Below are 24,779 nucleotides of genomic sequence, written 5' to 3'. Positions count from 1 at the left end.
CTGAGGCGTATTCTTTTTGAAAATTGCTTTTGATTTTTGAAATCTAGGGTGAAAAGCTTTCGAAAAACAAAAAAAAATAGATTTTTGCCGCCGATGAACGGCGATGGCGAGGCGGCGCAGTGCGGCGTATGGCCAATTTCTGGAAATGGCCCAGCCCTTGTTCTTCATTTGGAAGAACAAACGAGAGTATTTTGAAAAGGGGGTTGATTTCGGCTAAATGAAACAAATGAAAATAATAAGCCTTGATTTGGGCTTTATACAAGACCCGTAAGCCAACCCACTACCGATCCGGAACCAAAACGACCCGTGCGTTTTTAAATAAAAATGGGGTAATCCTGTTTTTAGTCCCCCGTCGCTTTAATCCTTGTGTTTTAACCCAAAATCGATTTTGAAACCCCAATTCTCTTTTAATTTGGACACTCGATTTGCCTTTCTTGTCAATTTAACCTCTGTTAACTTCAATTTGTCTATTAAATTTTGATAATTTTTAATTAATTATTTTTTTTAATAACTTGCTTTTCTTATTATATATATATATATATATATATAGTGTTTTATTAATTTTATTATATATTTTATTATTAGTATTATTATATATATAATTTTATTTCCTATTTTATTTCCTATATGTATATTTTTTATTTTTATCTTTACTTTTGGTTTTCTATATATATATATATATATATATTATTTTACTGTTATATGCATATATATTTTACTTTTTTATATTTTATTTATTTATCTATTTTATTTTTATTTTCTATTTTTATCTTTTATCTTCCTTTTATTTATTTTATTTTATTTATTTATTTATTTGCATTATCATCTTATTTTTATTTAATTGTTTGCTATGTATATATTACTATCATTATTTTTCTTCATTTTACTTATTTTATTTATTCTATTCATTTTTATATATACTTTATTTTTATCTTCTTTATTTTTTATTACTTGCCTTATTTTATTCGTTTTATTTTCTTTATTATTTATTTATTTCTTCTAACACATATTTTGACTTTTAAAGAGTGCATTTTCAATTAATCAGAGGTAAATAATTCAGATCGATATTTTACCTTTCAAGTTAAACTTATAATTTTCTTACTTAATGACAAATGAAAATTACGTAGTAGCGAAATGGCAGTTCAAGGGTGTTAACCCTTCCTTGAATGTAACCGACTCCCGAATCCGACATATAACTGGCAAGATGCAGATCAGATAAGAAATAAGGTATCCGATCAGTCCATTTTTAATAAAATAAATGATCGGTGGCGACTCCGAATCCACTTTCCTAAGTCGAAGCTCAATTCCAGACCTAGCCCGAAATTGGCTACGACAGCAACAATTACACATCGAAACGAATTTGTTTCTAAGGTAGTAGTTAATACCAAAATATAGTTATTCAATTTATTGTTTATTTATTTTAAAATTTTCCAGTTAGGTTAACTGTTTTATTTTACAGTTTCTATTTCACTAATATGGAGTACAGTTTCCTTCGACGAATCACACAGACAATAGCGACCATCGGAAACCCTCACCAAAAATAACCGGCGTCCCGTCGGAAGCGCCTCGTGCAAAGCTCGTCAATCAAATAACCGAACACTGACAGTGTAGGTAAGTGCGATAAAAGTAGCCATAATTTGGAAGTAGGTAACAAACCAGATTGCCGTCGTAATAACCATATATACCCCTAACAAACCGAATATGATCCTGAAGGGTGACCACTTTTACTCCTCAAACCATCAAAGTAAATGTTTTGGGTAAATTATATTAGCGGCCACTTTTATTTTATTTAAAATTTGGCTACTCAACTTTCAACTTTTACGTTTTGGTTTCTACGGATCTGCTTCATAAATTAAAGAAAATTAAGTGTCTTTTTTCCCCTACTTAAATCTTTTTATATATCGAAGTTTGTAGACAAGGAGTTAAGAGAAAATGCGTAGCCGAGGATCGAGTAACCGGATATCTAATTCTGGTGCTGGCTCTACTTTTCGTTCTAGAATTTCAGCTTTGATTCTCGCCATGTTCGCTACCATGGCTACGGTTTACGTTGCCGGCCGGTTGCTTTTCGTTCCTTTTTCGGTTTTTTCGTTGTGGGTTTATTGAGAAATTCTATTTTGAGGCATTTCTTTTTGTGGTATTTAAATGCAGGATGTGGCAGGAGGCAGAGAGCAGAGTATATTTAATTAAAGAACTTGGTAGGAGAACTGGTCAGGTGATTTTTTCTTTTTTCTTTTTCTCGATCTCTTTTTTTATTTTTATTTTAAAATTTCCCATTAATATAAACTTTTGGAGTTTGTAGATGATCTTCATTTTCATTCATTGCTCCTTCATTTGTCTATCAAACTTGCTACTTTTCTTTAAATTTATTGTTGGTCATTGTTTTTTTTTTTATAATGATCATGTCAAAAATTTGAAGATGTTTTTGGTACAAATCAGTTGGACTCCCATGGCGTTGGATTTTTAATCTTTTCCAGGGTCATTCTTCAGTATCTGTTTCTGAGACTTTAAAAATTGTCGCCTGCGAGTAAGTCTTTTCACTTTTACATTTATGCACATTATATGGCTATGATGGATTTAAATTGCGGTCAGTTATTGGAATAACGGCCATCATATAGCGGTAGCGGTGGCATCCGAAACCTCTATTGCACGATTGCGATACCCACAATGACCACAATAGTGTCTATTACGTCCGCAATCGCGAATGCAACCGAAAATGTAACCACAGCCGCAATTGAAGTCCGTGGCTATAATTACTCTCTGTATCGAGTCTAATTTGATAAAGCATGATATTCAGGGAACAACTGAAAAAATTATCATCTATTGAGAAGGATCTAGATGCTGCTAAGCAAGAAGGTTTTGTTTCAAAGGAGCATTCGGGAAATGATGGTACTCATTCCAAGAAAAGGCTTTTAGCTGTTATTGGCATCGTCACAACATTTGGATGGAAGAAAAACTGAGATGCACTACGGAAAGCTTGGATGTAATCTGGTAATTAATCATTCTCTTGACTAGTTTTATCACTTATAGTGTGTTATTTTAAAGCAATGAACCATGCCGATACAGTAGGCTCCAAGTGCTTTTTATTTACCGTCTTCTTGTACTAATGGCAATGGCTATAGCATACATCTATTTATCTATCCATCATTCTATTGGGGTTAAGTGGCATTAGAATACATGCTTTATGAGTGACACATGGAGGATTGTTGTCTGCAACAGCTAATATGAAGTTGCACACAAACTTATTAACTGTTTTCATGTCCACTGTAAGTTAGAAGCTAAGGTTGCTTTAGCTTTTAACTAAAAGGCCAAATGATCAAAGAAAACTATTTTGTTGTAATTTAAGATGGCTGCTTAATATTAATTGCTCCAAATGTGTCCCAAAGTCAGAAACTTGGGCGGATGAGAATAGATGCAATATGAACATGTCTTCACTCTAAATGAGCTTGAAAGAATGGTTTCCTTCTCTAGTATGGTTGATGGATATGTGGATTCCAATTTATTTCCCTCCATTACGTTATTCATAGATTTTCTAAATTTCTTGCTGCCTAATTATCATATCCTCTGATAGTATTTAAACTGAAAATATAATATCTGCAGGTGCGGCTTTGAAAAAATTGGAAGAAGAGAAGGGAATTGTTGTGCGATTCATAATAGGAAAAAGGTTTGTATTTGGTTCCTCTTATCAAGTATCACATTTCTGTTTATTGAATTGTATATTACTGGCAGTGCAAATCGTGGAGATAGTTTAGACAGGGAGATCAGAGATGAAAACAGCCAGACTAATGACTTCATTATTTTGGTATGCTGACCTGCTATATCAATCTATTTCTTGCATACCTCAGAGGTTTCGACTTTAAATACATGGATTTTAAGATTATATTGGATTTTTCTGAATGGAATTGTATCTCCTAGAAGTTATTGTAAACTAGCTTAAAAATTATAGTAACTTTATGATATCTTTTATTCTAATTGTGACTTGATTCATGTGTTCTGGATGTTATTCCTGTTGAATCATCATGTTAGCGGCAAATATCATTTTCCTGTGTCACAACAGGATGGAGTGGAGGCACCTGAAGAACGTTCTAAGAAGATAAAGTTTTTCTTTGCTCATGCTGTAGAGAGCTGGGATTCAGAGTTCTATGTTAAGGTCAACGATGATGTTTACGTTAATATTGGTATGTAACCGTTGTTAGTTCTTCAGGTAATGTTTAAGGTACTAATCACATAATTTCTTTATACGGAAGTTTAATTTCTCCCTCATCTTCTAGAACTTTCCCCTTTAATATATCACAATATCAATTGTAGAATGCCTTAATTCCAAAAAGTTGTTCTGAGTAGTATCAGTTTCAATAATATCTGAAGTTTCTAGTCATTAGTATGAACCATTGTTGCAGAAAACATGACAGACAGTGACGATCAGCTAAAAGTGTTGAGGTGTAAGGGTTGTCTTGGTTAACTGAAAATGCGTATCGCTATAGAACTAAATAATTCTTCTCAGCCTTTACAGATACAATAATTTTTATAGTTGGTCCTCTGATTGTATACAGATGCTCTAGGAGCAAAACTTTCTGCTCATTTGGATAAGCCTCGTGTTTATATGGGGTGTATGAAATCAGGAGAAGTTTTCTCTGAACCGTGAGTATAATTGTTTCATCTGATGATTACTTATATACATTGATTGAGATCGGCTCCTTCCCAACTTTCTTTTCTGAAGATTTATGATCCCTTCTTTTAATGTTCTTTTACAAATTTATAGGACCCACAAATGGTATGAACCAGATTGGTGGAAATTTGGTGATTCTAAATCGTGAGTAGCAAAGAATCCCCTTTGTTTCTCCTCTCCTATACTTACAGAAGTTCAGTAATGACTCAGAAGGCTTGTGTTAAATAGCAAGTATGTTAAATCTATGGTTTTTTCAACCATAAATACAATGTAAACAGGCCAAATACTCAGAATTTAGTCCTTGAAACTTATCATATGGTATTATCATGCGCCAAGTATTCTGGTTCTTTTACAGCTGTGTGTCCCTCCTATCCCAAATCGGTGTACATTTTTGGTAAGATGGGCATCTCCCCATCGCCAACGCCTTTCTCTCTCAGTTTCTTCGAAACTAGGCAGTTTCTTCGAAACTAGGCAGTTTCTTCGAAACTAGGCAGCTTCTTCTCTGACTCCTCCGGTTCGAAATATCTAATTCTTTTCTCTTGACTCTGACCTTCAACGTTTCCATCAACTTCCTCGGTCATTGAATCAAAATCCAAAGCCCATTTAGCAATTGAATCCGACCCGTTTCTTTCAACGCCCAACTCATCAAAGCAATAACTCAATTCATTTTCCTCTTCAAAAGAACCCTTGTACAAGGATCCCGATTTCGACTCCTCAACTACATGGGGCTCCAATGTACCAAAATCCAGGGCTTCAAATGGGGATGTATTTTCCGAAATCGTTTTCACCTTCTCCAATCATTTAAATTTTCTTTCTTGACTAAGAGAAGATGTCTCGTCGGAAGGCAAAATAAGCTCTAGATCCTCGTTGTTGTCCATGTCGGCGAAAATATAATTATTCTTTCGCGGCCAGGAGATAGGAGAAGATGTCGTGTTGGGGGTTTTCAAGGAAGAATTAGGGAAGAAGGGGGAAGATAGGGAAGAAGGGTTCAAAAGAATTAGGGATCGGCCAGGAGATATGAGGGACATATAATTATTCTTTCGCGGCATTTACATGAAAAAATGCCACTAATGTACGTGATTTTGCGGCGTTTTTATAACAAATGCCGCTAATGTACAAGTCTATAGCAGCGTTTTCCCAAAAGTGCCAGTAATGCATGAGTTTATAGCGGCGTTTTTAATAAAACAATAGTATAGTACGAGATTTTAGCGGCGTTTACATGAAAAAATGCCACTAATGTACTTGATTTTACGGCATTTTTATAACAAACGCCACTATTGTACAAGTCTATAGCGGCGTTTCTCTAAAAGCGCCAGTAATGATGAGTTTATAGCGGCGTTTTAATAAAATGCCAGTATAGTGTGAGATTTTAGTGGCGTTTTTACACAAACGCCACTATATATCTGGCTATTGCGGCTTTTTTTACATAAATGCCACTAAAGTACGAGTTTTTAGTGACGTTTTTCGAAAAACGCCACTATATATTTGGATATCGCGACGTTTGTCCAAAAACGCCGCTATATGTAAAATATTACTGGCGTTTTCTATAAAAATGCCTCTACAACCGCCGCTAAAAACAAATTTTGCTATAGTGAAAAAAGAATTTAAATCCATGAACTGCAAAATCTAGCTGTTACTTACAGGAAAGCTAAACTGTATGAACTAGATTTGGAGGTTGATAATAAGATGAACACGCCAATTTTTAAGGTGAATTCTTATACACACATCAGGTGGTCAGACGACACTTAGTTTACCAGCTCCAACTACACAAAGAAGTCTTCATGTTGTAATTATGAATAAACAAAACCTAATTAATTATAGGAGAGCAAATAACTTGCTTCAAGTTTGGGGAAAAGTTTGGACCTGCTCATCAATGCAAATTGAAGCAGCTTAACATGATGGAAGAGGAGGAGGTCAGTGCACCAATAGTAAAAGAGAAGCTACACATAGCTGAATTGACAAATGAGGTGTTTTGTTAGGATGGAGAACTAGAAGATTTCTATTAATGCATAATTAGTAATGCAAGTCACGATACTCTCAGAATCAGTGGGAAGACCACTGAACATTTTAATGGACTGTGGGAGTACTCATAGTTTTGTGACACTAGGTGTAATGCTAGTAGTTTTTGGGTTAATCCGAGTGAGTTTTAGATGAATCCAATAGTCCATTATGAAGATTTGAGCCAAATGTTAGATTAATTAGATGTAATTTGGGTTTGATTGACCTTAAAAACAGTATTTTTGAATATTGTAACCCCCTAGACCCTGTCTGTAAGATAGACCCAAACCTAACGGTCACATATCCCATTCAGAGGTTTTTTTTATATAACTTATAGAACGTTAAATATAATATAGAACATAATATTAATAATACAGATATGTCCAAAACGGTAATAAAATACATGTCACCAAACATAACCGAAAAACATATAAAAATATATGTTCGTACAAAATAAAGTAGTTGATTTCTCCTGATGCCAAATCTGCTAGCTTACGGTCTGTTGTTATCTAAAAAAGGTTAAAATTTACAGAATGAGCTAAAAAGCCCAGTGTGTCCCATACAGTGTATAACATATACATAACAAAATAATTCAGATAAGATAAAACAATTTATCAAATATATTTTAATAACATGCACACTACCCCCATCCAATCACCAAATTGTGTAGGTTCACCTGAACCGTACACCGCCTATACACCAGTAAGGCTTAACCCATGCACAAAGTAGAGGAGCCTAGGAAAACTGTAAGGTTTATCCTTGCACACAGCAAAGGGACCTGGGAAACTGTAAGGCTTACCCTTGCATACAGCAAAGGGACCTGGTAAACTGTAAGGCTTACCTTCGCACACAGCAAAGGGGTCTGGGAAACTGTAAGGCTTACCCTTGCACACAGCAAAGGGACCTGGTAAACTGTAAGGCTTACCTCCGCACACAGCAAAGGGACCTGATAATACTTCCTTCAATCGTACCCCAAATGACAAAATAAACATGTATGCATTGGAGTAAAAACAGTAATTAATCCATTAAATATGGAAATGTTCCATATTTAGAAATCATGTACCAAAAATACTATAACTATAAACCATATAAAAATTATACGGTAAATCAGACATTTAATAAACATTATTCAAAATATCGGATATTTCCTCATAAAGTATATTATATTCTCATAATATAAATCAGTTCGGATATATAGTTTATAACTGTAAGATAACACTGGTAGGGAAACACACCTGTAACAGTCTGAGAAATCAGATAGGGAAGCTTATTACTGGTTTTGTCGATCACGCTCTGCTGCAGTGCTAGATCCTACGAATTGAAAAAATCCTTATTGGAATTCTAATAAAAAAATAATCTTAATCTTTACTTAAATAATATACGGAAACCTACGAGTAGTTCTTGTAATACGCGGTTCGGACTGATATGAAGAACGGACAACACCGGACCTGACTGATCCTTGCTCAGGTGAAACACGAGTACCTTCATAAAATATCTTACTTAATCAATTTCTTAACCATATCTCAAATAAATAATCAAAATACTAAAATACTGAGCCTTTTTGGGTTCACAAGCTTGATTCGGGAATTTCGGGTCAGAATTTGGCAAAACAAACTTCGGAATCAAATTCAGGACGTCGAAAAACATAAAGTATGACCTTTCGAAATTTCGAATTCTTGGTCAAAATTAAAGTCAACAAGTTTGACTGACGATTTGGAGACTTTTAGGTTTGAATTTAGCAAAACGGACCCCAAAAACGGATTCGGGACGGCAAAAACTATCAGGATAGGTATTTTCGAAAAAGATTAACGGTCGTTTAATAGTCGGTCAAAGCCAGTCAAAGGAGGTCAACAAACTGTCAAACATTTTACACAAATAGCACCCTTTTTAAAATAATTGCCAAAATAGCCAAAATAGCACTTTTGAATTAATTCCCAAAATAGCATCAATTTCGAATTAATTCTCAAAAATTACCAAAATAGCACCCAATTTCAAATTAATTCCCAAAATAGCACCAAAATCGAATAAATTCCCAGAATAGCACCGGTCAACGGGTCGGGTCGTGTCAATGGTTCGGGTCAACGGGTCGGGTCGTGACCGGTCAAAACCGGTTCAAAACCGGTTAAACCGGTTTTCAGATTCCACTCGCCCTGCGGCAGCGCGTGCGACGTCCTCCGGGGCTCTAAAAATCACGGAAAAATTTCTAAAAATTATTTTGAGCGATTTCGAGATACTTACAAAGATCGGTTCAAATTTTTGAACGGCGGAGAGCTCAATTTAGACTCGGCCGAATCTTTGACTAATCCACCTCCCCACGTGTCGCCGTCGACGGAGACCGAGGATGACACCGGTGGACTCGGAATGACACAATGAACACGATGGTGCGGGAGGTGTCGTAAACGGAGCAACGATCGGTGATGAATTTAGGATTTTCTAGGCGATTGAGCTAAAAAAAACGTCGATGCTTTGACTTGAAATTCACGGTGTTTGGCAGCGTTTCGCTTCAATTAAATTGAAGGGATTGTTCCTGACTCGATAACGAACACGATGGTGCTTTCAAAACGGCGATCGGAATTAAAACGGCGTCGGGATCGTCGTAGGAAGTTGAGGTAGGAGAAGGGAAATTTGGGCGTGGTTTTCTGTTTTCAAAACAGAAAACCACGTATTCATATATATAAACCAAAACATACTTAACATATAAGGGTAAATTCAGGGCTTGATCTCTGAATTTTCTTTTAACTCTAAAACAAACTACAAGTTTAAAGAACTTTCAATTTAGTCCCCAAAGTTTACCAATTTTCATAATTAACCTCAAATTTCAATTAAACATTATTTTGAAATTTTCGGGTTGTTACAATTCTCCCCCTCTACAAGAAATTTCGTCCTCGAAATTTACCTTATGAAAACAGATGAGAAAATTGAACCTCCATTTACTCCAATGTCTCCCAAGTAGCTTCTGAGGGGCTACGATTACTCCACTGCATTTTGACCATTGAAATACGCCTATTCCGAAGAACTCGTTCATCTCTTTCTAAAACCTGAACAGGCTCCTCCTCATATGACAAATCAGGTCTCAGCTCTACCTCATCAACCTGAATGATGTGATCTGGATCTGGACGGTATCGCCTTAACATAGACACATGAAAAACATCATGAATACGACTGAGCTGTGGAGGTAACTCAAACTGATAAGCAACAGGTCCAACTTTCTTCAGTCTGACAGTATCTTCAGTCTCTCGAACCAAGTCTGGACCCAAAGTTTTTCTATCATGCAACTCTGTCCAACATATAGGAGTATGACATCTACGTCCATATAGAGCCTCATACGGTGCCATGCGAATACTCGCCTGATAACTATTATTGTAAGCAAACTCAGCTAACGGCAAGAAATCTTCCCAACTACCACGGAAATCAATCACACAACCTCGTAACATATCCTCCAACACCTGAATTACTCGCTCAGACTGTCCATCAGTTTGAGGATGAAAAGTTGTACTGAAATTCAAACGAGTGCCCAGAGCCTCGTGCAAAGCTTTCCAGAACCTAGAAGTGAATCTCGAATCTCGATCAGATATGATAACAACGGAACACCATGAAGTCTAACGATCTCAGAAATGTACAACTTAGCCAGTTTATCCAGAGAATAATTAACCCGAATAGGGATAAAGTGCACTGACTTGGTGAGTCGATCAACAATCACCCAGATAGAATCCTTTTTAGAAGGAGTTAGAGGAAGACCAGTAACGAAGTCCATCGTAATGCGCTCCTATTTCCACTCAGGAATCTTAATTGACTGTAACAATCCAAACGGATGCTGGTGCTCTGCCTTAACCTGCTGACAAGTCAAACACCTCGCCACAAAATCTGAAATATTTTTCTTCATACCAGTCCAAAAGTAGCGCTCTTTGAGATTATTGTACATTTTGTCCCCACCAGGATGCATAGCATAAGAACTACTATGAGCCTCTTGAAGAATAACCCGTCTCAACTCATCATCTTTAGGGACGCAGTAACGACCGTGAAAACACAAAATACCATCCTGATCCACATTATACTCCGAACTCGATCCTTGCTTAACTTGTTCAATAATGGGAAGCAACGAGCTATCAAGGAGTTGTTTAGCCTTAATCTCCTCGGCCAAAGTAGGTTTAACCTGTAACTCTGCTAACAAACTATTATCATCAAATAAACTCAAGTTGGCAAATAAGGCTCTGAGATCTGATTTCGCCTTACGACTCAAGGCGTCTGCCACTACATTAGCCTTCCCTGGATGATATTCTATCTCAAAATCATAGTCCTTTAAAAGCTGCAACCAGCGACGTTGTCTCAAATTCAATTCTTTCTGAGTAAGCAGATACTTCAGACTCTTATGATCAGTGTAGATATAACACTTTTCTCCGTAGAGGTAGTGTCTCCAAATCTTTAAAGCAAAAACCACAGCAGCTAATTCCAGATCGTGAGTAGGATAGTTACGCTCATGCGGCCTTAACTGACGTGACACATAAGCAATAACTTTCCTATCTTGCATCAAAACACATCCTAATCCAGAATAAGAAGCATCACTGTAGACAGAAAAATCCTTCCCAGATTCAGGCTGAATCAACACTGGGGCTTGAGTTAGAACAGTCTTCAATTTCTCAAAGCTAGCTTGTTGGTCCTCAGACCAGACAAATGGAACATCTTTCCTCGATAGTTTTGTTAGAGGAGTTGCAATAAGGGAGAACCCCTCAATGAAACGACGGTAATAACCAGCTAAGCCCAAGAAACTACGGATCTCAGAGACGTTTCTGGGTTGCTTCCAGTTCAGAATAGCCTCCACTTTGCTCGGATCCACCTGAATGCCATCAGCAGAGACGATATGTCCAAGAAAAGTCACTTCACTGAGCCAGAACTCACACTTGCTCAACTTAGCGTATAGTTTATTCTCCCTTAGAGTATGAAGAACAATCCTTAAATGCTCCTCATGTTCTGCTTCACTTTTAGAATACACTAGTATGTCATCAATGAATACAACTACAAACTGGTCCAAATAAGGTCGAAACACCCTATGCATCAGATCCATAAAAGCAGCAGGGGCATTAGTTAACCCGAATGACATCACTAAAAACTCATAGTGCCCATATCGAGTACGGAAAGCAGTTTTCGGAATACCCGAATCTTTCACTTTGAGTTGATAATAACCAGATCTCAAGTCTATCTTTGAAAAGATAGAAGCCCCTCGAAATTGGTCAAATAGATCATCGATCCTGGGCAGAGGATATTTATTTTTAACAGTGAGCTTGTTCAGTTTTCTATAATCAATACAAAGTCTCAATGTCCATCTTTCTTCTTGACAAAGAGAACTGGAGCTCCCCACTGTGATACACTAGGTCGAATAAATCCCCTGTCCAACAACTCCTGAAGTTGAACTTTTAGTTCCTTAAGCTCCTTTGGGGCCATACGATAAGGAGCCATTGAAACCGGGGTGGAACCAGAATAGACTTCAATCACAAACTCGAGTTCTCTATCTTGAGGTAATCCAGGCAACTCTTCGGGAAAAACATCAGGCAATTCCTTGACAATTCGGATGCCTTCAATATCGGATTGCGATCTCCTAGTGTCCAAAATATAAGCAAGAAACGCCTCGGAACCCTTCCTGATAATCTTCTCCGCTACCAAGGCAGACACAACATTCGTCAGAAATCCACGTCGTTCCCCGATCATTACAATCTTTCGATTATCTGGGGTCTTCAGAACAACTCTCTTAGTCTCAAAATCAATATTTACTCGATGTTTGTCCAACCAATCTACGCCGAGAATCAAATCGAACTCTTCAAAGGGTAACTCCATCATGTCGGCCGGAAAAATCTCCCCATTGATCTCTATAGGGCACTCTAAAAATACGATCCAACACGATGGATTTGCCTAAGGGACTTTGAACTATCACTGAACGCTCAGTATTCTCAACAAGAATATTTAGACCCTTAGAAACGGAATGTGATATATAGGAATTTGTAGAGCCACTATCAAACAATGCAAAGTATGGAACATAATGAATAGTAACAGTACCTGCAGTCACATTAGGCCCATCACGATCTTGTCGAAGTCTAGCAGTGTAAACCAATGCAGGTTGTCTGGCCTCAGATCTGACTAGACCCCTACTCTGAGATGCTCGGCCTCTACTAGCTAATCCAGGTGCTCTCTCTTGAGTACTACCACCCGCAGGAGTCTGAACAGTTATCTGAGTATGAGCGGGAGTACGAGCTGGCGTCTGAACTGAACGATCTCGTTCTGACAGTCCTTCATGAAATGGTCACCGGAACCACATCTAAAACATGTCCCCAATTTCAGCCTGCACTGACCATAATGACATCTTCCACAGTACACACATGTCGGTATAGGTTGCAGCCTAGAAGATCCACCATGTCTAGAAGAACGTACGGCTGAAGAACAGGATGCCACAGGCCTGACACTTGCACCACCTCTCTGAAAGAATTCACCCCTGCCTCTCTTGTTGGGATGTGCAGAAGAATCTATAGAACCATAAGACCTCCTAAATCGGGTTTGAGCTCGATCACTATCTCTCTTGTGCTCCATACTCAGTCGCTCTATTTCCTCAGCACTTTTGGCTATCTCAACCAAAGCATCAAAATTCCTCTCTCGGTGGGTAGCAACTCGACTCCTGATCTCATACCTGAGTCAATTCTCAAACCTCAAGCATCGATCTGTCTCTGTGTCAACAAGCCCAGGAGCATAACGGCTCAATCGGATGAACTCCACCTCGTAATTCATAACAGACATATTACCTTGCTCCAGATTCTGAAACTCCTGGCGTCGCTCCTGCAGATATCTCTCTTCGATGTAGCGACTCCGGAAGCGCGTCTTGAAAAGATCCCATGTTAATTGGTTCCTCGGAATACTACCAGAAATGGATTGCCACCATCTGAAGCTTTCTTTCTTCAACATAGTTAGGGCCCCTTTTAACTTTTGCTCAGGTATGAGGTTCATCTCATCCATAATCCTCTCTGTGTCCTCCAGCCAATACTCAGCGTCTGTCGGAGGTCCACCAGTAATACCCTCGAATGGAACTACACCAGCAGCAACTAGAGAATTTGAAATCTCCACTACAGTCATGTTACTAGGGGCTCTAGCAGCTCTCTGGAACATGCGGAAGATAGCTCTATTAATGGCGTCTTCATTCATCTCAGAATCCTCATCTTCAGTGACGGGAGGGTCTCTCATAGGAGTAAACTGATCATCATGAGAAATAGTTGGATCTACTTGCGGAACAGGAGGATCACGTGGTGACATCGGATCTTCTATCGTAACAGAAGGTCGAGTGACTCGCCCTCTACCACGTCCACGTCCTGTCCTACGACCTCTAGCAGCATTCATCGTTGGATCTATAAGGCTCTACAGAAAGAATTTGAAACATGTGTCAGATTAGCATCAGGGATCTCGAGAAAACTTTAAATCATAACATAAGGTGACATTTTTTTCCTTAAAAATCCAAAATTTAGGACCCATATACAGTCCGAGTGTTTAAAATCGAAAGCTCTGATACCACCAAATGTAACCCCCTAGACCCGGTCTGTAAGATAGACCCAAACCTAAGCGGGTCACATATCCCATTCAGAGGTTTTTTTTATAACTTATAGAACGTTAAATATAATATAGAACATAATATTAATAATACAGATATGTCCAAAACGGTAATAAAATACATGTCACCAAACATAACCGAAAAACATATAGAAATATATGTTCGTACAAAATAAAGTAGTTGATTTCTCCTGATGCCAAATCTGCTAGCTTACGGTCTGCTGTTATCTGAAAAAGGTTAAAATTTACAGAATGAGCTAAAAAGCCCAGTGTGTCCCATACAGTGTATAACATATACATAACAAAATAATTCAGATAAGATAAAACAATTTATCAAATATATTTTAATAACATGCACACTACCCCCCATCCAATCACCAAATTGTGTAGGTTCACCTGAACCGTACACCGCCTATACACCAGTAAGGCTTAACCCATGCACAAAGCAGAGGAGCCTAGGAAAACTGTAAGGTTTATCCTTGCACACAGCAAAGGGACCTGGGAAACTGTAAGGCTTACCCTTGCACACAGCAAAGGGACCTGGTAAACTGTAAGGCTTACCTTCGCACACAGCAAAGGGACCTGGTAAATTGTAAGGCTTACCTTCGCACACAGCAAAGGGACCTGGTAAACTGTAAGGCTTACCTTCGCACACAGCAAAGGGACCTGGGAAACTGTAAGGCTTACCCTTGCACACAGCAAAGGAACCTGGTAAACTGTAAGGCTTACCTTCGCACACAGCAAAGGGACCTGATAATACTTCCTTCAATCGTACCCCAAATGACAAAATAAACATGTATGCATTGGAGTAAAAACAATAATTAATCCATTAAATATGGAAATGTTCTATATTTAGAAATCATGTACCAAAAATACTATAACTATAAACCATATAAAATTATACGGTAAATCAGACATTTAATAAACATTATTCAAAATACCGGTATTTCCTCATAAAGTATATTATATTCTCATAATATAAATCAGTTCGGATATATAGTTTATAACTGTAAGATAACACTGGTAGGGAAACACACCTGTAACAGTCTGAGAAATCAGATAGGGAACCTTATTACTGGTTTTGTCGATCACGCTCTGCTGCAGCGCTAGATCCTACGAATTGGAAAATTCCTTATTGGAATTCTAATAAAAAAATAATCTTAATCTTTACTTAAATAATATACGGAAACCTACGGGTAGTTCTTGTAATACGCGGTTCGGACTGATATGAAGAACGGACAACACCGGACCTGACTGATCCTTGTTCAGGTGAAACACGAGTACCTTCATAAAATATCTTACTTAATCAATTTCTTAACCATATCTCAAATAAATAATCAAAATACTAAAATACTGAGCCTTTTTGGTTCACAAGCTTGATTCGGGAATTTCGGGTCAGAATTTGGCAAAACAAACTTCGGAATCAAATTCAGGACGTCGAAAAACATAAAGTATGACCTTCCGAAATTTCGAATTCTTGGTCAAAATTAAAGTCAACAGGTTTGACTGATGATTTGGAGACTTTCAGGTTTGAATTTAGCAAAACAGACCCCAAAAATGGATTCGGGACGTCAAAAATTATAAGGATATGTATTTTCGAAAAAGATTAAAGGTAGTCAACAAACTGTCAAATATTTTACACAAATAGCACCCTTTTTAAAATAATTTCCAAAATAGCACCCTTTTTGAATTAATTTCCAAAATAACACCAATTTCAAATTAATTCCCCGAATAGCACTTTTTTCAAAAAAAAATTACCAAAATAGCACCCATTTCGAATTAATTCCTAAAATATCACTAAAATCGAATAAATTCCCAGAATAGCACTGGTCAACGGGTCGGGTCGTAACCGGTCAAAACCGGTTAAACCGGTTTCCAGATTCCACTCGCCCTGCGGCGGCGCGTGTGGCGCGTTCGACGTTCTCCGGGGCTCTAAAAATCACGAAAAAGTTTCTAAAAATTATTTTGAGCGATTTTGAGATTCTTTCAAAGATCGGTTCAAATTTTTGAACGCGGAGAGCTCGATTTAGACTCGGCCGAATCTTTGACTGATCCACCTCCCCACGTGCCGCCGTTGACGGAGACCGAGGATGACACCGGTGGACTCGGAACGGCTCAATGAACACGATGGTGCGGGAGGTGTCGTAAACGGAGCAACGATCGGCGATGAATTTAGGATTTTCTAGGCGATTGAGCTAAAAAAAACGTCGATGCTTTGACTTGAAATTCACGGTGTTTGGCAGCGTTTCGCTTCAATTAAATTGAAGGGATTGTTCCTGACTTGATAACGAACACGATGGTGCTTTCAAAACGGCGATCGGAATTCGGACGACGTCGGGATCATTGTCGGAAGTTGAGGTAGGGGAAGGGAAATTTGTGCGTGGTTTTCTGTTTTTTTCTGTTTTGATAATATAAACCAAAACATACCTAACATTTAAGGGTAAATTCAGGGCTTGGTCCCTGAATTTTCTTTTAACTCTAAAACAAGCTACAAGTTTAAAGAACTTCCAATTTAGTCCCAAATTTTACCAATTTTCATAATTAACCTCAAATTTCAATTAAACATTATTTTGAAATTTTCGGATTGTTACAAATATAAAGCAAAATATGAGGGATTAAAAGTGTAAATAGACTATTGTTGAAAAAGAGGCTGATAAGTTGGGATTATGTTGGTGCCTTGGACGTGGAGACTGAGAAGCTTTTGTTTTCTATTATCCAAATGAGATAAAACATCAATCAAATATCCCTCACAAATATTGATGAATCTATCATGTATCGGATTATGTACCTAAGTTATTAGATGTGTAATTACACCAATATTTTATGAATCTATCATGTATCAGATATTTATAAATCTCTATCTTGTATGATTATGTAATATCTTAAACCCGACTTGTAGTATGTGGTGGGTTTAAAATGTTAATATAAGTCTTGAAAATTCGATCATGCAACAAATCATTTTGAAATTGTGAAGTTAATAAATATTATGGGCCATATGGGAGAGCAGGAACAAAAATATCTTCGATCCTGAGATGATCAAAAGGGAATCAATATTAGACAAAGGTAAAAGAATAACTCAGGCCATCACTTACGCAACCCTGGGCCAGGGTAAAAAAATATTAATATAATATACTTTTTAATTTTTTTGAATTAGGGGTTCAATATTTTAATTTCACCCCGAGCCAAAAAAATAATAGACCGGCCCTGAGAACACCCTTACACAAAGAATCAACCGGGGTCAGAAAAATCCTTCCACCTGGCAACCAACCGGGACTAATTGGAAAGCAACCACAGGAGAGTCCACCTGTGGAGGTTTAGCTCTGAACCATACAGGTGAATGGCTATGGGAATTTTCTAAAAAGGTAGGCTTCTGCTCTACCTTGGAAGCGGGAGAAAAGCAAGTAATCGTCGAGGTTGACAATAGCGAAGCCGTGAGATTGGTTCAAGAAGGATCGAACGAAGGGAAATCTCTAACCCTACTTCAACATATTGACTCAATATATCCCAAAGGATGCCAAGGAAACTGCGGACACCATGGCCAAGCATGCATGGTCCCTACAGAACGGACTACACAAATTCTCACAACCTCCAGGAATGTTAGTTGAAAGATTAGTACGATATATATTAGTCATTAGTTAGTTAGTGTCTAGCTTATTCGCTCCTTTTATATATAAAAAATAAAGGATATGATCTTACATATTTTGGTTTAAATTATAATGATCCACTCTTTATCAAATAAGAATGTGTAAATTACATTTCAATATTAATTATAATAATCAAAATTATGTTTAACTAAATTAATATACTCTCTTAAAACAAATTAATCTAGAATCAAACCTTAGATTCTATGAGAAAATTTACTGAGATTATATTTATGGAAGACCTATCACATGCAACTAATTCTTAGATGATGAGAGAAATTTATAGGAAAAAAACTCCAAGACGATGATTATAATTTACGTAGAAGTAATAGATTGCAATTAGTTTAACTGTTAAAAATTAAACTAGAATACACCTCGAAGTTACTTAATTATAGGTTTGGTAACAAAAATTTATTTAATTTTTCTTCTAAAATTTATATTAAATAAAATATTATTATAAACATATCACTATTTCGTTAAATATTAGATAAAATAGTGACATAATATGATATAATAATTTTAGTTTTTAAAACTTTATAAAACTTATTAATTTAATATTAATATAAAATAATTCAATAAATTAACTATTTATAACTAAAAAATTATTATTTAACTCAAATAAAATATTAAATGTTAACCTATAACTAATTGATATAGGATGATAAAATATTAAATTCTTAGGAACTTAAAGTTAACTTAATGTATAGTTTGAACACTTATTTTTAAATTAAACTAAAATATAAACATAATACGTGTCACTTAATGGGTTTTTTTAACGACCTTCATTGTATAGGCACCTAAAAATGTAATAGAAAAAACGTTACACAACTAAAAGTTTTAATTGAGAAAACTTTAGATACCTAAAATTAACTTAGGATATATTTTGAACACTTATTTTTACATTAATCCAAAAAAGAATTACAGAAATTTCGATTTTTATACTAACTTTTGCCCATTGTTCTATTTGCTTAGCAGTTTGCCCCTCCTCCCTCTCAAAATATTTGTAATGCTTATATAACAAGCGAAAAATACCCCAATAAGCCAGTGTATGGGAGAGCTTTTAATTGAGTCAAGTTAAGTTATAAAATTCGAGTTATTCGAGTTGACGAGTCATATTTTATAACTCGATTTGAATTTAAAAATTTTATAATCAAGTCAATTTTATAAAATATGAGTCGATCAAGTTGAGTCATTCGAGTTTCTGTTTTTAAATATAATTGTAAATATTTATAATATTATGATACTATTTGATTCTAATTTAAACGGTTTTCTATGATCGTATACAATACATATATATTTCATCATATTTTTAATAGCTTAATATAAAAATAAGTGATCAAATTATATCATTTTCCCTAAAGTGGTGCCCATTTTTCGATCAATCCAAGTGCAAAATGTTACAAATATTATTACTTTAGGTGCATCGTCTGTAACGTCATTTAAAAAACCCGTTAAGTAACACATGTTACAATATTGTTATTTTAATTTTAAAAAATTTATTAAAATAAAAAATAAAATTATATCTAAATACTCAAAATATTCAAAAAACTTTTAAAAAAGCCCCAAAATTTTAAAAACTCTAATTTCAACCCCTAAACCCATATTACCACTTGCACTTTGCCGCCGCCAAACTTCCACCCGACAACCAATAACCCCATGAAAATCCACCATAACAGGAGCCAATCGACGTAACCCCCGATGAACTACAACACTACAAATCGTGACTCCAAACGATCATGACGGTCAATCAACGATAAAGATAACGACGTTTGACTAGAAAAGTGGCAAGAACGACATCAGCGACAGTAGTCGTTGCTGAAAAGGATGACGTCAACGAGTTAAGATTAAAGATTTAAGATTTTTAGAGATTTGAGACTTTTTCGTAATTTAATAGAAATTAGAGTTTTTAAAAATATGAAGTATATAATAATATTTTAATTTTTAATTTTTTTTAAAAAAATTACTAGAACGTGACATGTGTCACTTAACGAAGTTTTTTAATGGGCGTTATGGTCGAGGCACCTATAAGTGGTAATAATTATAACGTTAGACAGCTGAATTGATCGAAAAAAGTTTGGACACCACTTTGAGAAAAACATTATAGTTTAAACACTTATTTTTATATTAAACATTTTTTAATATGTTATATACATATAATACAAAGTCGAATGACTAAACTCAAACTTAAAAACTAATTCACTAGTTATTAAAAAATTTGAGTTATTCGAATAATATTTTCTAACTCGACTAAAATTTAAAAAAATTTCGAATCAAATTTATAAAATTATAACTTAAAATTAGTTTAAATCAAATCGAATTAAAACCATCGATTTTTAGAATAAAATTTTGTAGTGTCTGATTTCATTGTCTTCAAATCAAAACCAACACCCAAGGAGCACCTGACTGGCTTATAGCTGAAATAAATCCAAATCTCATCTCTTACATTTCCTGTCTTTACTTCAACTGGTGTATTTCATTTTCCCTTCGGTTTCTCGTATCTACCGCCATTTTCAATAGTTACTACCCACGGAAGCCGGTGCCAATGCCGTAAACCTAAACGACAACAAACACAGTCCAAATATTATAATAATATAATTTCATGGCAACAACTACAACATCAATTTCTACAGAAACATCATATTCTCATCTCACGTTTCAAGTACTACTCGTTAAGCCCAAACGCTGCGACTGTAAAGAAACCACCATTTCTTGTTCTTCTGTCTCAACTGCCGCCGCTGCCAACAACTGCTCCGACTCCTGTTTTTCTGCTCGGAAACTTGATCCGCCCACTGTTGTTTCAGCTGATAGTTCTTCTGGTTTCCCTGCTTCCACTCCACCGCCTCCTCCGATTCCGTCTCTAGCTCTCCGAGTTCCAGACCAGGGTTCGGACGGCACTTTGTCGACTTTTAAGATCGGATATTCTCTGGGCAGTGTGTCACCCGTCATGGACTTCACAACGATTTCCAACGGTCACTCTCCGTCGAGTTTCACCAAGTTCAACTCCGCCCTCACGGCGGGTCTTTTAAATCCACATTCCCCGCCGCCTCCTCCGGACAAGACCCGATCCAGCCCGACCCTTTTTGAGATGATGGCTAACGAGCCCGATGTCCACCCGAGAACCCAAAACCAAGGCCAGATCCAGGTACCCATTTCAGCTTCCAGACAAAATCAACCGTTGCTTGTGATAGATAAGCAGACATTGACCATGCAACGGATTTCGGGTCTTTTATCGATCCGGAGCCCCGGAAACCAGTTTAACGATCCGGATTCGAGTGATATGAAGCTGACGTTGAGTTCCAAGGATGGCATTAATGTGTCCATGAACGTGCATCGACAAATAGTAGTGGCTCACAGTAGGTTCTTTGCAGTGAAGTTATCTGATCGATGGGCAAAACAGCTGAAAAATGGATCGACTGGGCCGTACATGGTGGAAATATCAGACTGTGATGATGTGGAGGCTTATATAGAGACCTTGAAATTGATGTATTGTGAAGATTTGAGGAAGAAGCTCATGCGAGAGGACGTTTCTAAGGTTCTTGGGATTTTGAAGGTAAATTGTTAGCCTTTGATTTTAGTTATTTTAATTTTTGAATTAGTAGTAAAAGTTTGAATTACTCAGTTGAATGTACGAGGTTGAAGAAGACAAAGTGGCTGTTGTTCTGCTTTGTCAGGTTTCAGCGGCAATTGGTTTTGATGCTGGGGTTCTATCTTGTTTGGAGTACTTAGAAGCTGCTCCTTGGGCTGAGGATGAAGAAGAGAAAGTGGCTTCTTTATTGGCGGAGCTCCGCCTTGAGAATGTTGGAGCAGGGGAAGTTTTGAAGAGGGTTTCTGTCGAAGGTACTAATGGAACAGATGACTACAGCGAGAATGAAGAAGTGCTTCTCAAGCTATTACATGTTGTTCTCGAAGGCAAAGACGAGAAGGCAAGGTGTGAAATGAAAGGATTGGTGTTGAAGATGCTTCGTGAGAATTCATCTCAGAGCGATATCCGGAAAGAGTCATTGTATTCAGCTTGTGATGGCTGTTTGGAGCATCTTCAGAACCATTTTCTCCGAGCAGCTTCATCGGATTTAACTGATGCGAGTCAGATTGCAAGACAAGCAGATAATTTGCATTGGATTCTTGATATTTTGATTGATAGGCAGATTGCTGAGGATTTTCTAAAATCATGGGCTTCTCAATCCGAATTATCGAATGCTCATTCTAAAGTTCCAGCTGTTCATAGGTACGAGGTTAGCCGAGTGACTGCACGGCTATTTGTTGGAATTGGAAAGTGGCAACTATTGGCATCAAAGGAAGTAAGGTGCTTGCTTTTGCAAACATGGCTGGTGCCGTTTTACGACGATTTTGTGTGGTTGAGGAGGGCATCGAAAGGCCTCGATAGGCATTTAATCGAGGACAGTCTAAGTAACACAATACTCACCTTGCCTCTGGCTTGGCAACAAGACATTCTGCTTGCTTGGTTCAATAGATTCTTGAACTCCGGCGAAGATTGTCCAAACATTCAAAGAGCCTTTGCAACTTGGTGGAGGAGGCTTTCTCAAGACGCAGCAGCGGCGGTGAACAAGAACTACAACCACATGTTACAACCGTAACCATTGAGAATTCATAAAGCTCCCCATATTTATGGTGCAGAAACAAGTGGTACCTTTAACCAATGGCTCATCTTTTGTCATCTTCTACTCGAAACCGGGTCTCACAATTGTTTGTGGGAGTGTTATAGCCAGGTTTAGTATGGAAGAAGGCAACAGTCCTTTAGGTTAAATTGATGTTGAAAATAAAACTATATAGAAATCAGCTTTTATGTTGTATTTAGTGAACTAGGTCACTAGAATTGAACCAAAGGATCATTTTTGATCGGCCTGCAGGTCTTTACATCAGTGAATTAATCTGCTTGTGTTTTTGGCTTGCTTTCTCACATTTATTTCAGCACTTATTTTTAAATGCGACTCAAACTCTTTGAACATCTTTGCCAGTTATTTTAGATTAAAAAAAGATAAATTATAATAAATGCTATTTTTGTTTAGTCGAATTTTGAAAATTATTTAAAATAAATCAATCCATATTTTAAAATAAATCAATCCATACTAATAAATTATTTAAAATAAATCAATCCATACAACTACAATAATAAATCAATTCTTATTTTAAAATAAATCAATCCATTCTAATAAATTATTTAAAATAAATCAATCCATACTAATAAATTATTTAAAATAAATCAATCCATACAACTACAATAATAAATCAATCCTTATTTTAAAATAAATCAATCCATACTAATAAATTATTTAAAATAAATCAATCCATACAACTACAATAATAAATCAATCCATATTTAAAAATAAATCAATCCATACTAATAAATTATTTAAAATAAATCAATCCATATTTTAAAATAAATCAATCCATATTATTAAATTATTTAAAATAAATCAATCCATACAACTACAATAATAAATCAATCCATATTTTAAAATAAATCAATCTATACTAATAAATTATTTTAAAATAAATCAATTCATATTTTATAATAATTTATTTTAAAATAATTATTTTATAATAAATTATTTTAAAATAAATTATTTTAAAATAAATTATTTTAAAATAAATTATTTTAAAATAAATTATTTTAAAATAAATTATTTTAAAATAAATTATTTTAAAATAAATTATTTTAAAATAAATTATTTTAAAATAAATTATTTTAAAATAAATAAGGTTATTAAATTATTTAAAATAAATAACCATATTTTATAATTATTCTTGAAGAGGTTTGAAGAACTTTGAAGACATAAAACCATGTCCACACCAAGAAGAGCTCGCGCAGACGTAAGAAGAGCTTATGTCTTCTAAAAAACAAACGGTCTGTGAAGCCTAATGTTTGCGCGTGGTCTACGCGGCGTAGACATAAGAGGTTTGAAGAGGTGGAACAGTGAAAACAAACACAGGCTAACTTTCTTTACATGAATAATGTGATGCTTTAATAAAAAGAATTAGTTTCTAATTTGACCTTATAAATTTGAAAATTAATTTGTCGGTCACTTCATATTTACCTATTATTGTTTGTTTGTTTCATTGTAGTTGGTTTTCTTAAAGATATTTTCTCATTTTTCAATGTTTGGTTGATAGAAAATGGATAATCAATGTAATTCATTTTCATGGTCAACATAATTTCATTAGCTTTTTCTAAAAAATGATTTACGATTTTCCGTAAGTCGTTTCCAAACTTTTCACTTCAAAATATAAATACTTAAATAATATAATTTTATGCATTTAATATTAATATACTATTTTATTATCACTTTAATAAAAATATTAATTGTTAAAATTATGTTAAATAAGAAAAAAAAGCAATAAGATGAACAACAAGAATAAAAGATATAAGCATAAGGAGAGAGAACTATATTATTATATCAATATGAGTTGTGTACAATGTTTTTTTCTTACCTCTATATTTATAGTCATATGTAGTAGATGTAATATACAACTCTAATACTAATGGATATTAGGGATCTAATAATAATGTATATCAAAATCTTATCTTATAGATAAAGATATACATCCACATAAATAAATATTCATAACACTCCCCTTTGGATGTCTATAAATATAATATGTCTCGACTAAACCTTACTAAGATAAAAACCCCGTGTGAAAAAAATCTTAATAAAGAAAAAAGAGTACACATATCTTTAATACGCTTTACATATTGCTTCATTAAAAACTTAGTGGGACAAAAACTTAGTTAAGGGAAAAAGAGTTCAACGTGTATTTACTCCCCTCATGATAATATCACATAAGATCTTTGAGTATTACAATTCAATACAATCTTCAAATGTTCAAGCAAACAATACATCAATGAACATAAATTTTCAAATTACCACTTGAACGGA

At 35.7% G+C, this 24,779-nt stretch overlaps 1 protein-coding gene and 1 pseudogene across 1 annotated transcript; both read left to right on the top strand.

Moving 5' to 3' along the window:
* Nucleotides 1-1,932: 1,932 nt before the first annotated feature.
* On the top strand, nt 1,933-4,811 carry LOC120146368 (hydroxyproline O-galactosyltransferase HPGT1-like). Its single transcript, XM_039159956.1, is given in 9 exon segments — nt 1,933-2,057; nt 2,149-2,212; nt 2,475-2,524; nt 2,795-2,988; nt 3,598-3,661; nt 3,727-3,799; nt 4,055-4,175; nt 4,548-4,635; nt 4,757-4,811. Coding segments are annotated over 9 exon segments (834 nt in total).
* A 15,671-nt stretch (nt 4,812-20,482) lies between these two features.
* LOC120146367 lies at nt 20,483-22,495 on the top strand (annotated as a pseudogene).
* The last annotated feature ends 2,284 nt before the right edge of the window (nt 22,496-24,779 follow it).

The sequence above is a fragment of the Hibiscus syriacus genome, unplaced genomic scaffold (assembly GCF_006381635.1).
Source record: "Hibiscus syriacus cultivar Baekdansim isolate YM2019G1 unplaced genomic scaffold, ASM638163v2 tig00110912_pilon, whole genome shotgun sequence".
In the NCBI taxonomy this organism is placed as follows: Eukaryota; Viridiplantae; Streptophyta; class Magnoliopsida; order Malvales; family Malvaceae; genus Hibiscus; species Hibiscus syriacus.
This window is presented reverse-complemented; position numbering and strand designations above follow the sequence as displayed.